The 17,464-nt window shown below is 43.5% G+C and overlaps 1 protein-coding gene across 11 annotated transcripts in view; it reads right to left on the bottom strand.

The window, feature by feature from the left end:
* The window catches only part of FAM168A (family with sequence similarity 168 member A), a 365,574-nt gene that overhangs the window by 192,764 nt on the left and 155,346 nt on the right, over positions 1 to 17,464 (bottom strand). Inside the window, exon 3 of one of the 11 annotated variants that reach the window (XM_043527569.1) lies at positions 15,327 to 15,533. The exons of the other annotated variants lie outside the window; for them this stretch is intronic. Within the exon in view, the coding sequence (XP_043383504.1) occupies positions 15,442 to 15,533 (92 nt within the window). The 3' untranslated portion in view covers positions 15,327 to 15,441. Of the gene's footprint in view, positions 1 to 15,326; positions 15,534 to 17,464 lie in introns of those variants that run through there. 11 annotated transcript variants of the gene reach the window in all.

Raw genomic sequence — 17,464 nt, 5'->3', positions numbered from 1 at the left:
TGCAGAATTTTAAAATATTGTGCATAGAATTTTTTATTCTTTTGGCGCAGAATTCCCTCAGGAGTACTCCCTGTGTCCATTTCACCCTTAAACTGTTTGCAAAGGTAGGCTCATTTTGGTTTGCAATTTTATTTGTCTGCCAGCTTCTCTGTCTAAGTGGTGATCTATATGTGGTGACGAACTCACTGGTTTTGAGGTGCTGGAAAGTAATCTGCTAGAGTGTGGATTTATAATGATCATTTATTATGGATCATTTTTGGATTTATAATGATGTAATATGCATCATTTCCAGTAGCAGAGCTAAGATTTTGTGATGGGGTGGGTGCTGGGGGAGTGGGGCTTGGAGGGATGGGTGTCCGTGTGCAGATGGTTGGAGCTCAGTGGGGTTGGGATCTGGGTGTAGAGGGTTTGTCTTGGTGGTCCAGGTGCAGAGGGTGTGGGGCTAATCAGGGTAGGGGTTTGAGTGTGGGGTGGCCTCAGTGGGGAGTGGTCTGGGTGCAGAGGTGGTAGTCCAGATGCAGGGGGAGGGGCTCAGCGGGGAAGGGTCTGAGTGTGGGGGATCTGGGTATAGGGAGTTTGGATGCCTGGGGGGTTAGGCAGATGGGGGAGCAGGTCCCTGTACAGTGACCTCTCCCTCTGAGGCTGAGGAGCGATGAGGGCAGGAAGCGGTGGGGGGGGGGGGGCAGAGCTTCCTGCAGGCAGGGGAGGTTTCTGGTGTTGGGTCTGACCCTGCCCCAGCTGTTCCTTGCAGGGGAAGAGGAAGTCCCATCCTTCCCTGTCCCCAGCTGGGGCTAATAGCTGAGCCCAGCATAGGATAAGAGCTACCAGTCGGGGATTCCCCAGCCTCGTCCCCCCCCACAGTGGTTTCTCTCTCCGCTGGCTGCTCTGGGCGCCTGAAATGACATGCCTGCACTACTGGGGAGGGGCGCATGACTGCGCATGTGGCTTTCCTTTGCTTCCCTATCAAAGGTTATTTTTCTGCAGGGAAGCAAAGAAATCTGTGGGGGACAGGAATACTACGTGCATGCAATGGCACCGCATTCCCCCAGGAGCAACAGAGGCATTATGGTCTTCTACATACAAGAATATTAAAGATTTTTTTTCTCAAGGTTTTATGTTTCAAGCTGCTGAAGAAATGTCAAATTTCTTTAGGAAAAACAGCTGTGGAATATATTGCATTTTGCCACCAGATTAGATATGAACTGTAAACATGAAAAAAATCTATTTTTCCATTGCTACTCTGTTTGCTCAAATCTGTCATATCAACAAAGTTACTGGACAAAGGAAGGAAGTGACAGAAGTTTACCATGCAGCAGGAACTGCCCCCTTTTATCATCTAAGTTGAATCTATCAAAATATTGCAACATTCCTGTCTATCCCTAATTATGGTCTACAATACACATCCCCTTTAAACCAAGGGATGACATCTCAAGATTTCTTTTCACAGTGAAATATTTATTTATTCTTCTTTTACTTCTGAAACCCAAGAACTATGGAAGTCATCCATGGTTAATTATGAAAAGAAAGGGAATGGGAACCTGCTGTACTTGTCGTTTTAAGACTGAAAGCATATTTCTATTTATCAGAAACAGAGGATTAGGCAGTTAGCATCCTGCATAAATATATACATCTTCTTACTATATGTTCCATTCTATACATCCGATGAGGTGGGCTGTAGCCCACGAAAGCTTATGCTCTAATAAATTTCTTAGTCTCTAAGGTGCCACAAGTACTCCTGTTCTTTTTGCATAAACTAGTAGCTTTCCTCACTAACGATTTTAATGAGGGACAGAAGTACAGTGTGTTCCTTTTTGAAATCTTAGCAAAAGTCATAAACAACTTAATCTAACGCATCATTTTGTAAGGTTGGAATGAAAGACAAATATGCGAAATGTTAAAGCAATCTCTCTGGGCAGCAGAAGGCAGCCAGTCAATAAACTGGCGCAGAATGCAGCAGCCTGCTTATTAAGTGGTGCTTTCCTGATAGCATCACCCCACACCTGTGCTCTGTGATCTGCACTAGCTGCCTGTTGGTTCCCAGATGGAATTTAAGATGCTGGTTTTGACCTATAAATCCTAAGTGACTTGGGAACTTCCAAATTGCGAGACTGCCTCTCTTTTTTATCATGCTGCCACAGCTTGGCTCACAGGAGGCACTCAAGCTGCATCCCTCCTCAATTTAAATGGGGGGGGGGGAGGGGGGCCTGGCCGTTGAGTGCTCTCCCATTGAGGTGCCCTCAGTTCTGAACCAAGCTGGTCCAAAACAGCCTTGAGCTGATGGCCTTCAGGGCATACTGTGAAGCGTATTCATTTGTGTAGGCTGTTGCGGGTTAGAGATCTGAGCAGGAGAGGTGAACTAGGTGCTATGTTTTTTAAAGGGCTGGGTTATCACTGTTATTTATTATTCGTATTATTGTAGCATCTCGGAGCCCTACTCACGGATGAGAGCCCCACTGTAGTAGGAACTGCATAGACACAGAACAAAGAGACAGTATGGGAGAAAGCACAAAAGGGCTTGTTTGAAAATTGAACAAATAGGTGATAGAGGTTGGCATCATGGGCTAATTGGCGGTGGGAGTCGACACTGATAGTGAATGAGAGACGATAGTTAGAGTGGGGATATAACATGAAGGGTCTTGCAAGTGAAGACAAGTAGCTTATATTTGATGTGATAAAGAAAAGAGAACCAGTGAAGGGATGCACAGAGAGGGGTGACATGTTCAAAGCAACAGGCTAGGGAGAATGACCTTTCAGCAGCATCCAGAATGGATATGAGCAGGGCAGGACTGCAATTGTCAAGGCCTGCGAAAAGGATGGTGCAGCAATTGAGATGTGAGAAGATGAGAGCCTGGACAAGAGTTTTAGCCATGTGGATGTACAGGAAAGGCCGTGTCTTAGAGATGTTGGCCAGAAAGAATTTGCAAGACTTAGACGTAGCCTGGATGTGAGGACGCAGAGAGAGGTCTAAGTCAAAGGTGTTGCCCATGTTATGGGCCTGAGTGACAGGCAGGATGGTGGCGTTGTCCACAGTGATTGAGAAAGGAGATAGTGGGGAGGGATATTTTGTTTTGTTTTGTTTTGTTTTGGGGGGGGGGGTGTCTGAGAAATATTATGTAGATTAGATAGAGATATAAATTTGTATCAGAAGCATCCAGAGCACTAGGAAGGTAGCTTCATTATTATTATAGAAATCCAAAGACATACAATGAATAGTCTCTTTCCTGTATTGTCTCAAATGTCCAATTATCTTCCCATAACAACTAACCAGAAAGCAGAAGGGTATTGCACATGAAGGAGATATGGTGTCTGCATTAAAGATTTTATAATTTTAAAAGACAAACAGCTGATAACCCACAGACAAAGCACTAGGTGACCAGGAGATGGAATAATCTCATAACTGTGAAGGATGTGTGTGAGAGAGAGAGGTAGGGGTGTGAGTGTCAGACAGAGAGAGAGATGCTAGCACTTCTGCAGGTGGAGGATTAGGGCTAGTAGAATGCATGAACTAGTAAATTTTGAAGACGCGTTTGAGAGTACGCATGCATGCCACACTGGGAACAGGGCTCTAACTGTAGGAAGCAGCATGTTAGATGGTACAAAGAGACTGTGGCAGAAGGATACAAAGGAATTAGGGATGCATGGGCAGTGCAGGAACAGAGAAGAACATACACTATATCAATGCTAGTCAGTGGGTTGCCTGCTCGGAGAATAGTGGGAAACTGGAAAAGCAGCCCTTGTTTAGTTCCTCTTACAATTTAAAAAACTCCTTCCAAATAAAAGTTGTGGGCAGTTACAGAAAAAGAAATAAAAACCCAAATATTTTGCCTCAGTGTAATGGACTGTGGGCACATGCACATATAGCCACGGGTCTCTTAGCCAGGATCAAATGCAGGCTCTTCAGCACCAAAAGCACAATCCTCTACCACCTGCTAAAGAAAAACTCTTTACTGAGAAGGGACAGGACTGTAGGGCCACTGTGGCAGCCCACCAGGGGATGTCATGCACTATTCCAGTATAATACATAAACTCCCCCAGATAATTATTGACCAACTTCAAAACTTAGGGCCTCTACACACTGCTGTAACATTATTTCGTAACTACAACTACAATAAAAATCATCAAATCATTCTAGGAAAGTTTCATTAATCACAGCATATTATAAATGTAACCATCATTTTCTGACAAGGGAGGGAGATTATAAGGCAATTTATAATAGACACTTCTACAGTTTCTAGGCCTGAAGTAAAATAAACCACTGTTCCTCAGACGTTCTTGTCAACTGCTGGAAATGGCCCACCTTGATTATCACTACAAAAGGTTTCCCCTCCTTCCCCGTTCTCCTGCTGGTAATAGCTCACCTTACCTGATCACTCTCGTTACAGTGTGTATGGTAACACCCATTGTTTCATGTTCTCTGTGTATATAAATCTCCCCACTGTATTTTCCACTGAATGCATCGAGCTGTAGCTCACGAAAGCTTATGCTCAAATAAATTTGTTAGTCTCCAAGGTTCCACAAGTACTCCTTTTCTTTTTGCAGATACAGACTAACACGGCTGCTACTCTGAAACCTACAATGTACATTGATCCTCTACTAGTGATTCCATTCCATCAAGCTAATTTATTTGTCTCAAGAATGGCACACACCCTAAAACTTAAAATCACATAAAGAAAAGTGTGTCTTAGCAAAAATTGACTCACCCGGCACTTTGATTAGTACTGGCACAGCTACTCTGAATTCCATCTGGAATTCTAAGTGTTATAAGGAATGGCCAGAATAGATTTGTCAAGAACAAACCATGCCAAGCCAACTTAATTTCCTTCTTTGACAAGGTTACTAGTCTAGTGGATAGGGGAAGCATTAGACAGGATATATTTTGATTTTAGTGCAGCTTTTGTCACAGCCCTAAATGACATTCTCATAAGCAAACTAGGGAAATATGTACAAAATAGGGTACAATATTGGTTTAAAGATTGTACTCAAAGAGTCGTTATTAATGATTTACTGTCAAACTGGGAGAGTGTATCTAGTAGGGTTCGATAGGGATCAGTCATATGTCTGGTACTATTCATTATTTTCATTAATGATTTGGACAATGCAGTGAAAGTATGCTTATAAAATGTGTGGATGACACCAATCTGGGAAAGGTTGCTAGTACTTTGGAGGAAAGGATTAGAATTCAAAACAACCCTGACAAATTAGAGAATTAATCCGAAATCAGCAAGATGAAATTCAATAAAGACAAGTACTACTCTTAGGACTTGTCTACACTACCCGCCAGATCGGTGGGCAGCGATCAATCCAGTGGGGGTTGATTTATCGTGTCTAGTATAGATGCGATAAATCAACCACTGAGTGCTTCCCATTGACTCCGGTACTCCACCAGAACGAGAAGCGTAAGCGGAGACGATGGGAGAGCGTCAGCTGTTGACTTACCGCAGTGAAGACACCCCGGTAAGTAGATCTAAGTACGTCGACTTCAGCTACGCTATTCATGTAGCTGAAGTTGCGTATCTTAGATCAACCCCGTGCAAGCGCTTAGGAAGGAAAAATCAAATGCACAAACACAAAATGGGGAATAATTGACTAGATGCTAGTACTATTGATAAGGATCTGGAGTTATAATGGATCTCAAATTGAATATAATGACAACGTCACATAGTTGAAAAAAGACAGATATAATTCTGGGGTATATTAACAGGTGGAACACATGTACGACATGGGAGGTAATTGACACGCTCTATTTGGCACTGGGGAGGACTCAGCTGGAGGTTTGTGCCCAGTTCTGGATTCCCCACTTTAGGAAAGATGTGGATATATTGGAGAGACTCCAGAGGAGAGCAACAAAAATAGTAAAAGGTTTAGAAAACCAGACCTATGAAGAAAATTTAAAAAACTGGGCATGTTTAGTCTTGAGAAAAGACAACTGAGGGGGGACCTGATAATAATTTTCAAATATGTTAAAGGCTGTTATAAAGAGTACAAAAAGAACGAGGAGTACTTATGGCACCTTAGAGACTAACACATTTATTTGAGCATAAGCTTTCGTGAGCTACAGCTCACTTCATCGGATGCATTCGGTTATGCTCAAATAAATGTGTTAGTCCCTAAGGTGCCACACGTACTCCTTTTCTTTTTGCGGATAAAGACTAACACGGCTGCTACTCTGAAACCTATAAAGAGTACAATAACTCCTCACTTAATGTTGTAGTTATGTTCCTGAAAAATGCGACTTTAAGAGAAATGATGTTAAGTGAATCCAATTTCCCCATAAGAATTAATGTAAATAGGGGGAGTTAGGTTCCAGGGAAATTTTTTTTGCCAGACAAAAGGCATTATATACATTTTAAACAATTTTAAACAAGCAATTTAATACAGGTATTAAACAGGCTGGCAGCCCCCCATGCGCCCCCCCCACCAGCTCCCGCCCAGCAGCAGACCCCGCAAATCAGCACCTTCCCCCTGCTCCCCCCGCTTCCTGCCCACGGCAATCAGCTGTCTTGTGGCGTTCAGGAGGCGGGGGGGGGAGAATCAAGGACCCGGCGCGCAGCCTCACTCCTCCCTCCCCTGCCTCATGCCCGCGGCAATCAGCTGGTTTGCAGCATTCAGGAGATGGGTGGGGGAGGGAGGGGGGGAGGCTGCGCGCCGGGTCCTCGCTCCTCCCCCCCAGCCTCCTGAACACCGCAAAACAGCTGATTGTAGTGGGCAGGAGGCAGGGGGAGCAGGGGGAAGGTGCTGATCTGTGGGGTGCGCTGGCAGGCGGGGGGGGAAGCGGGTAGCGGGGCTGCCAGCCATGGACAAAGCAGGCAGCCAAACAGCATTATAGGGGAGCACTACACAACTTTAAACGAGCATGTTCTGAATGGAGCAGGGACGTAAGATCGAAACAACGTTAAGCGAGAGGATGTTAAGTGGGGAGTTACTGTACAGTGATCAACTGGTCTCCGTGTCCACTGAAGGTAGGACAAGAAGCAATGGGCTTAATCTTCAGCAAAGGACATTTAGGTTAGATATTAGAAAAAAAACTTTCTAACAATAAGGGTAGTTAAATTCTGGAATAAACTTCCAAGGAAAGCTGTGCAATCCCCATCATCAGGGGACTGGAGAAACACCTGTCAGAGATGGTCTAGGTTTACTTCGTCCTTCCTCAGCACATGGAGCTGGACTTGACCTTGCACAGTTCCTTTCAGCCTTACATTTCTGTGATTCTAGTAGTTTAAATCCTATGTTAAAAACACTACCCGTATGATCGAACACTCTTCCGTGACAACAGTCAACAGGTTCCTGGAACCATCACTCATGTGAGTATTCCCACTGAAGTTAATAGTGCTACACAGGGGAGTGAGATTATCCAAGTGAGGGCAGGCTGCACGATTGACACCCTATTGGATTTATATGAAAATGAAAAACACTGGGGAGAATTTTAGGACTTGTTACAAAATATTCAGTGCTGAACTACAGGCAAAAGTAGCACCAAAGTAAGAAAACAGAAACAGATGTCTTGGCGGAAAATCTAGGGAACCTGGCCTTTCAATGACATACTGCATTCATTTCAAGCAATAACAGGCCACAAGATAACAGACCTTAAAATGCCAACATTCTGATTACCACTCTTATTTTTCTTCTATTTGAAGTCCATCTACCATTTTATCCACTAGTGCTACAAGTGAATGTTTTATGTAAATGCAAATGCATGTGGAAATGTGAAGCTATTAATGTTTGGAAGGATAAATATCTGTATAATTTAAATTATTATATTTTCTGCCCGTGTGTGTTAAAAAAAGAAGAAAAAAATAAAAAAGTTGAAAAAGCAAATGCTATGTTAAGGTTGAAAAATCAAAATCTCTAAAAGTAGGGCTGGAATTAAATGAGTTAAGACTGCTTTCACAATTTAAACTCAGCCTTATTACATATATGTAGTATTTTTAAGTCCTATCTTCTTGGTCAATATACAGCCTTGTATTTTTTTAAACCTTTGCATTACAGCAATGGTAGATGTTTGCCTTAAAAGTAGGGGGATGAGGGGGGGGAGAAGAGTCCCCCTCAAACAAGAATGCAGAAATAATCCTTGGTTATTCAGCTGGGAAACAAATAAGGGTTTTCAACAGACCTTGGAAGTTCCCTGCACAACAGCAATCTGTCTTGCACCTACGCTAACCAACATTTTAGATGACTTAGACAGACTTTTTAGAATACAATAATATTAGATATTTTGAAATAAGGAAACTATACTACACAATCAGAATTACAAGATTAATACCCATCAATTGAATCCTGCAAAGTGATCGCTGTAAGAGACTGCTGACATGCTATCCCACCAAAATGAATAGGACTCCAGAGTCAAACATTTCTCATGGAAAACACCCTCTTCCTAAACCAGGCAGCTGTTAGCTCTGTGACAGTATCACACACAGAGAGAGGTCTATGGCCCCAGACCTGTAACGAGCTCCTGTGCCCACAGAGAGACCCACTGCAGGACCGGAGTCTCAGACCACCCGTACCACACCTAACAGTTTCATAATTATTTAGTTAATATCTTCAAGGCAACTTGAAAAATGTCCTCAAACTCCTTCAATTTAATTTTTCTGTGAAAAAGCACATTTAGTTTCTCTGCTTTAATATCCTCCAGAACAGCTTGCAAGGATGTAAGAGTAATTAATGTAATTGCCATTAACTTGCTTAGTTAAGCTATGACGAATGGAGTGTTTAAGTATGAAGAAATGACATTGTCAGGCAGGATATTTTTCTAACAAACAAAATGGTTTCTTTTCTTTTTTTTGGATAATGGTTGAGGCAAACTTTATACATCAAAGAGAGGCAGTAAAGGATAAAACACCTTTTTGTTTTGTTTTATCTTGCAATTTACCCTTAGGCTGCCATAAAAAACAAAAAAAAGTCCTCTGAATCCATATTCAGAAAAGGGTTTGAAATATTACCTGGCAAAGGCAACAGCCCTTTCCTTGAATGACTTATTACAGATATTTCTGTCTCTGTTTCCAAATAAAGATTCACTCCATTCTGACTCTACCTCATGGACAACCAATTTAAAATCCAAGCGCTAGTGTGATTCAAATATTGCATCAGTGAACTATGCTCAAATTCACACTGTAACCAAGTAAATCATCTTCCTTTTTTATTTTCATCTACATTCCTAGGGACCTTGTTAAGCTTTTGTAAGTCTGATTTTACCACCATTTTCCATTCAAGGTTTTCTGCCTTCGCTGGGGTCTTTGCCCTGCACACAGGAAGGTCATTTCAGTACCTAATTAGCTGATGTGTAAATTTGCCTTCCTCCCTGAATTCTTTACAATTTAGCTCAAAGCCCTCTTAAAAAGGAAGCTTAGTTCTTAAATCCATTTACCATTAACTTTGCTAGTGAAAACAAAGACACAAACAGGTTCGAGGTCCGGAGCAACAGGTATCGACCCTGCGTTGCATAAGAGAAACTGAAGATTTCCTGGATGGATGTCAGGATAGGCTTCTACGGGCACAAGGTTCTGAAGATTCAGAGCAGGCTGCACATCGGGGACAGAAGGACGGTGAAGAAATTTGGCATGATGTGACCTCCAGAAGAAAAAAGGGGAACGTCCATGTACCAGCAGGGCAGATACAGGTAAGTAACCGTTTTCATGTTCTCTCCACAGGTACTAATGCGGAGAGTGGATCAGATGATACATCTGAGGGAAGGGAGCAGAAGGAGACTCCGCTGATTGGAAGGCATGGGATGCACTGTCCTAGGGTTGGGGGTTCCATGACCACCACTCCCAAGAGAAGGTGGTGGTGGTCGGGGACTCTCTCCTTAGGGGGACTGAGTCATCTATCTGCTGCCCCGACCGGGAAAACCGAGAAGTCTGCTGCTTGCCAGGAGCTAAGATTCGCGATGTGACGGAGAGACTGCCGAGACTCATCAAGCCCTCAGATCGCTACCCCTTCCTGCTTCTTCACGTGGGCACCAATGATACTGCCAAGAATGACCTTGAGCGGATCACTGCGGACTACGTGGCTCTGGAAAGAAGGATAAAGGAGTTTGAGGTGCAAGTGGTGTTCTTGTCCATCCTCCCCGTGGAAGGAAAAGGCCTGGGTAGAGACCGTCGAATCATGGAAGTCAACGAATGGCTACGCAGGTGGTGTCAGAGAGAAGGCTTTGGATTCTTTGACCATGGGATGGTGTTCCAAGAAGGAGTGCTAGGCAGACGGGCTCCACCTAACGAAGAGAGGGAAGAGCATTTTCGCAAGCAGGCTGGCTAACCTAGTGAGGAGGGCTTTAAACTAGGTTCACCGGGGGAAGGAGACCAAAGCCCTGAGGTAAGTGGAGAAGTGGGATACCGGAAGGAGGCACGAGCAGGAGTGCGTGAGAGGGGAGGGCTCCTGCCTCATACTGAGAAAGAGGGGCGATCAGCAGGTTACCTCAAGTGCCTATATACAAATGCATGAAGCCTGGGAAACAAGCAGGGAGAACTGGAAGTCCTGGCACAGTCAAGGAATTATGATGTGATTGGAATAACAGAGATTGGTGGGATAACTCACATGACTGGAGTACTGTCATGGATGGATATAAGCTGTTCAGGAAGGACAGGAAGGGCAGAAAAGGTGGGGGAGTAGCATGACTGCTCAGAGCTCCGGTATGAAACTGCAGAAAAACCTGAGAGTCTCTGGATTAAGTCTAGAAGTGTGAGCAACAAGGGTGATGTCGTGGTGGGAGTCTACTAGAGACCACCAGACCAGGGGCATGAGGTGGACGAGGCTTTCTTCTGGCAACTCGCAGAAGTTACTAGATCGCAGGCCCTGGTTCTCATGGGAGACTTCAATCACCCTGATATCTGCTGGGAGAGCAATACAGCAGTGCACAGGCAATCCAGGAAGTTTCTGGAAAATGTAGGGGATGATTTCCTGGTGCAAGTGCTGGAGGAACCAACTAGGGGCGGAGCTCTTCTTGACCTGCTGCTCACAAACCGGGAAGAATTAGTAGGGGAAGCAAAAGTGGATGGGAACCTGCGAGGCAGTGACCATGAGATTGTTGAGTTCAGGATCCTGACACAGGGAAGAAAGGAGAGCAGCAGAATACAGACCCTGGACTTCAGAAAAGCAGACTGACTCCCTTAGGGAACTGATGGGCAGGATCCCCTGGGAGAATAACATGAGGGGGAAAGGAGTCCAGGAGAGCTGACTGTATTTTAAAGAATCCTTATTGAGGTTACAGGGACAAACCATCCCGATGTGTAGAAAGAATAGTAAATATGGCAGGCGACCAGCTTGGCTTAACAGTGAAATCCTTGCTGATCTTAAATACAAAAAAGAAGCTTACAAGAAGTGGAAGACTGGACAAATGACCAGGTATGAGTATAAAAATATTGCTCGGGCTTGCAGGAGTGAAATCAGGAAGGCCAAATCACACCTGGAGTTGCAGCTAGCAAGAGATGTCAAGAGTAACAAGAAGGGTTTCTTCAGGTATGTTAGCAACAAGAAGAAAGTCAAGGAAAGTGTGGGCCCCTTACTAAATGAGGGAGGCAACCTAGTGACAGAGGATGTGGAAAAAGCTAATGTACTCAATACTTTTTTTGCCTCTGTCTTCACGAACATGGTCAGCTCCCAGACTAATGCACTGGGCAGCACAGCATGGGGAGAAGGTGACCAGCCCTCTGTGGAGAAAGAAGTGGTTCGGGACTATTTAGAAAAGCTGGACAAGCACAAGGCCATGGGGCCAGATGCATTGCATCCGAGAGTGTTAAAGGAGTTGGCGGATGTGATTGCAGAGCCATTGGCCATTACCTTTGAAAACTCATGGCGATCGGGGGATGACTGGAAAAAGGTTAATGTAGTGCCCATCTTTGAAAAACGGAAGGAGGAAGATCCTGGGAACTACAGGCCAGTCAGCCTCACCTCAGTCCCTGGAAAAATCATGGAGCAGGTCCTCAAGGAATCAATTCTGAAGTACTTAGAGGAGAGGAAAGTGATCAGGAACAGTCAGCATGGATTCACCAAGGGCAAGTCATGCCTAACCAACCAGATTGTCTTCTATGATGAGATAACTGGCTCTGTGGATGAAGGGAAAGCAGTGGATGTGTTGTTCCTTGACTTTAGCAAAGCTTTTGACACAGTCTCCCACAGTATTCTTGCCAGCAAGTTAAAGTAGTATGGGCTGGATGAATGGACTATAAGGTGGATAGAAAGCTGGCTAGATTGTCGGGCTCAACAGGTAGTGATCAATGGCTCCATGTCTAGTTGGCAGCCGGTATCAAGTGGAGTGCCCCAAGTGTCGGTCCTGGGGCCGGTTTTGTTCAATATCTTCATAAATGATCTGGAGGATGGTGTGGATTGCATCCTCAGCAAGTTTGCAGATGACACTAAACTGGGAGGAGAGGTAGATACGCTGGAGGGTAGGGATAGGATACAGAGGGACCTAGACAAATTGGAGGATTGGGCCAAAAGAAATCTGATGAGGTTCAACAAGGACAAGTGCAGAGTCCTGCACTTAGGACGGAAGAATCCAATGCACCACTACAGACTAGGGACCGAATGGCTCGGCAGCAGTTCTGCAGAAAAGGACCTAGGGGTGACAGTGAACGAGAAGTTGGATATGAGTCAACAGTGTGCCCTTGTTGCCAAGAAGGCCAATGGCATTTTGGGATGTATAAGTAGGGGCATTGCCAGCAGATCGAGGGACATGATCATTCCCCTCTATTCGACATTGGTGAGGCCTCATCTGGAGTACTGTGTCCAGTTTTGGGCCCCACACTACAAAAAAGATGTGGAAAAATTGGAAAGAGTCCAGTGGAGGGCAACAAATATGATTAGGGGACTGGAACACATGACTTATGGGGAGAGGCTGAGGGAACTGGGGATGTTTAGTCTGCGGAAGAGAAGAATGAGGTGGGATTTGATAGCTGCTTTCAACTACCTGAAAGGGGGTTCCAAAGAGGATGGCTCTAGACCGTTCTCAGTGGTAGCAGATGACAGAACAAGGAGTAGTGGTCTCAAGTTGCAGTGGGGGAGATTTAGGTTGGATATTAGAAAAAACTTTTTTACTAGGAGGGTGGTGAAGCACTGGAATGCGTTACCTAGGGAGGTGGTGGAATCTCCTTCCTTAGAAGATTTTAAGGTCAGGCTTGACAAAGCCCTTGCTGGGATGATTTAATTGGGGATCGGTCTTGCTTTTAGCAGGGGGTTGGACTAGATGACCTCCTGAGGTCTCTTCCAACCCTGATATTCTATGATTCTATGAATTGGCATGGTTTGAGAAGAAATTAACTAAATCTACAATTACATGCTAAATACCCCTGAACTACTCAGTGTAAGAGGAACCGTCAGAGCATCAATTTTAACAATACCTTTATTATTTTTCCTTTTCAAAACATGCTTTTTGTCCCCTGAAGTTCCATTGTTCAGCTTCCAGTCAGTGTGATGCAAATTCCGTGCAGTCACAACTGCTAGGAAATCACCTGGAGCAATGGATCCAGTGTTGAGGGCAAAAGTAGGTGACTCCTTTTTATATTATAACACAAAATAAAACCTCACAGCAACTGGGACACAACCAGTGGGACTTTTTAGACTGTAAAAGGCACACAGAGGGTAATTTTATCTTAATGCTGCTATTTGAAGCATTCAGCATGCAGTTGTGTAGGGATAACTTATTTAGAACAGACACAACTCTCTGAAATTCTCCTTTCACAAAGGTCAAGTTACCAACTTTATACAATTTGCATCTCAATATTTAAAAAATATTGCCTTGTCAAATGCCAGGTAGGCTGTTTATAAAATGTTTCAGACAGTTTAAGAGCAGAGGTAGGAGATCTGTATCGAAAGTGTATTAATGTGGAGATTTAAAGACATGGAAAGCATTAAAATGAGAGACAACTGGACGCTTTGTCAAAACCATCTGTTTGCTAGAGAGCATGAAATCTCTGTTGCTTTCTAAGGCAGGAAGATAAATGTGTATTTATGAGCTCAATCACCCCAACATTGCTAGAATCTGTAGTCACTCTTAAAATGGTGATATTACTGATGAGACTATCATTCCTGGAGAATCTGTACACTACTGTTTCAACTCTGTGAGATCAAAAATCCCTTGAGCTGCAGTATCTCTTACAGAACAAGCATAAATTTAACAGGACACGTACGTTGATTTTTAAGAAATCAAACATGACTAGAAATGGGGAAATGCCCTTTACTTGTTATTTACACCACAGATTACCCCACAGGCCGCCTCTTGGCTGTGCAGTCAGCCTGCTTTGCCTTACCCATATGAGTACCGCATTGAAGTCAATGAGAATATTTGTGGGCAAGACTTATCCCTTGATGTACAATTCCATTGATTGTTGATCACTTTGCTCTGCTCCATGAAGACACAGCCCCTGCCAATCTCACACCTTGGAAAGAGTCAACACATCCTACCCACTACATAAGAGAGAAGGAAGCATAAATTAGGAAGACACTTAATAGATAATTACATAATCTTACCTCTACACATCCAGCCGTGCATCCGAAGGAATGGGGATATGGCACTTTAATTTTGAAGGTGTCCATACACTTTGTGTTAACAAGAAAGTACAGGTTCACAATGTAAGTATAGTGCTCATTCTCTGCATTAATATGAAGCTAAATGAGTTCCTTGATATGTTTTTCAGTAAAATAAAGATTTTTTTTATAGACTCTTAGCAAAATCAATAGAATACTTGTTGGTAAACATCTTAATTAATAACTCAGGCTACATCCAAGTCTATTTTATTTTTATTTTCAAATAACCACTTCTTCCCTCTCAGATACAAACACTAGTCTTTAGCAGAGCTGAACACATCAATTTACTATTAATTTGGGCTTGAATAGAGACTGGGAGTGGCTAAGTCATTATGCAAGGTAGCCTGTCTCCCCTTGTTTTTTTCCTGCAAAACCCCCCCCAAGACGTTCTGGTTAAACTTGGATTATTGCTGTGCACATTGTAAGATGAGCTGTTGCCAGCAGGAGAATGAGTTTGTGTGTGTGGTTTTTGGAGGGGGGGTGTGGGGGGGGGGTGAGAAAACCTGGATTAGTGCTGGAGGTGACCCACCTTGATTATCATGCGCATTATAAAGAGGGGTTTCAAAGGGGGATGGGCTGTTGCCAGCAGGAGAGTGAGTTTGTATGTGTGTGTGTGTGGGGGGGGGGGGGGGGGGGGGGGGGGGGGAAGGGTGAGAAAACCTGGATTTGTGCTGGAAATGGCTCCACTTGATGATCACTTTAGATAAGCTGTTGCCAGCGGGGGAGTGGGGTGGGAGGAAGTTTTGTTTCATGGTCTCTGTGTGTATATAATGTCTTCTGCAGTTTCCACGATATGCTATGCATCCGATGAAGTGAGCTGTAGCTCACGAAAGCTCATGCTCAAATAAACTGGTTAGTCTCTAAGGTGCCACAAGTACTCCTTTTCTTTTTACGAATACAGACTAACACGGCTGTTACTCTGAAACATCAATTTGAGGATCCCATATTTCTTCCATCATCTAGAGCAGTGGTTCTTAACCTGGGATGCACGCGCCTCCTGGGGGTGCAAGATGCCCTTTCTGGGGGTGCAAGACATGCCAGATGTTTTTAGAAGGTAAATCATCGAAAACACAAATTAAGCACAGGCACTTAAGTACAACTACTTTGTTTCATCAAACCTATGTATTTATGATGATACATTTTTAACGATTCGTGTAATATACAAACAAAAAATATATCTAGGTTTAAAGAACTGACCTACTTCAATGATTTTTGATAAGAGGTGTGAGAACATATTTTGATTTTTGATAAGGGGTGCAAGAACATATTTTGAGAACCAAAAGGGTGCAGGCTGCAGTAAAGGTTAAGAACCACTGAAAGAGTAACTTGATGTTAGCACAGTGTACCCTGGCTACTAATTACACAGCCATTATAATGAACATATCTGGACTCCTTGTTGAGGATACAATAATGCAAAGATGACAGTTTTAGTCCTACCCAAGAAACATTTTCATCAGTTCAGAAAGAAGCTCAGTTACTTAGAGAACAGTCAGCCAGAATGACCAGTGTGTTACAGAATCTTTACTGGATAGTGCAACAGGTGATGTGGGGGAGAAGAGACCCTACACTAGGTCAGCCCCAACTGGGCTTCAAACCAGACGTCAGTTTCGCTGTTCAGTATAAGATTAGCTAGCTCCGGGTCACCCCTAAAACAACAATGGAGTTTTAAATGTCAGCTATGGTAAGTATTGCACAACATGTCACTAATTTGGACTCCAGAGCATGAATGACATCAATAATTCTTTTCACTCACATAACACTTTTTTCAAAGCACGTTACAAATACTATTTGCTCAGTGCTTACACAGCCCCTGTCAGGTAGGTAAGTATTGTCCACATTTTTGAGATGGAGAAACTGAGATAGATTAAAAATGACAGTGTGAGTAGCGGTAGAGCCACAGCTAGAATCTGGAAATTCCTGGCTCCGATCCCCACAATCAGTGCCTCTCGCTATTCCCTCAGACCATTCATTATCATTTAAGTCACAGCTGTATGATCAGTGTTGTACAAGACCAAGATACTTAATCAAATTCAAACCAAAGGTTTTTTAATTTTATATTTTGCTTTCTGAGTATCAGACTAGAATACAGTATATGCAAAACAAAATTGGATTGTCAACAATTTGTCACAGAAATTCTCATTCTGAATTGTTGGGCCAACTTTTTTTTGTGACAGGACTTGCTTCAATACCTTCTAATAACCCTATTCCCTCTATAATGTCTCCTACAAGCAAGGTCAACATTATACAAGTATTCCCATTAAAATTCCATTTTTTAAAAATGTAATCTGTCCACAAAAACTAATTTGACATTTGTGTGATAGTCTACAGACTGCCCTGTCAGAATTTATTGATTTGGTATAGAGATGCAGGGGATGTAACAGAGATGCCTGACATTGCCTCTGAATCACATTCATTCAAAGAATGAGAAAGAATATCTGTTGCATAGGTTCATCAAATTTGCTATGTATTCTGGCCAATTTACTACTTCCTGTCTGATTTAATATGGACATTTCTATTAGGGGGACCAGACGTCCCGATAAAATCGGGACTGTCCCAATATTTTGCTTCGGCGGCACTCCGGCTTTTTTTTTTTTTTTTTTTTTTTTTTGCTTGGGGCAGCAAAAAACCTAGAGCTGGCCCTGGTGGGGGGGGCGGGGGGGGGGTGAGCCTGTGGCTGCCCCACCATGTGTCCCGATATTTTGTTCTTGTCATCTGGTCACCCTAATTTCTATTGTGCTGTCATAAATATAAAGGGAAGGGTAATCACCTTTCTGTATACAGAACTGTAAAATCCCTCCTGGCCAGAGGCAAAACCCTTTCACCTGTAAAGGGTTAAGAAGCTAGGATAACCTCGCTGGCACCTGACCAAAATGACTAATGAGGAGACAAATTACTTGGGGGGGGCGGGGGGGGGGCGGAAACAAAGGGTCTGTCTGTCTGTATCTGTGTG

This window comes from Chelonia mydas, chromosome 1 (assembly GCF_015237465.2).
Source record: "Chelonia mydas isolate rCheMyd1 chromosome 1, rCheMyd1.pri.v2, whole genome shotgun sequence".
Classification (NCBI taxonomy): Eukaryota; Metazoa; Chordata; order Testudines; family Cheloniidae; genus Chelonia; species Chelonia mydas.
This window is presented reverse-complemented; position numbering and strand designations above follow the sequence as displayed.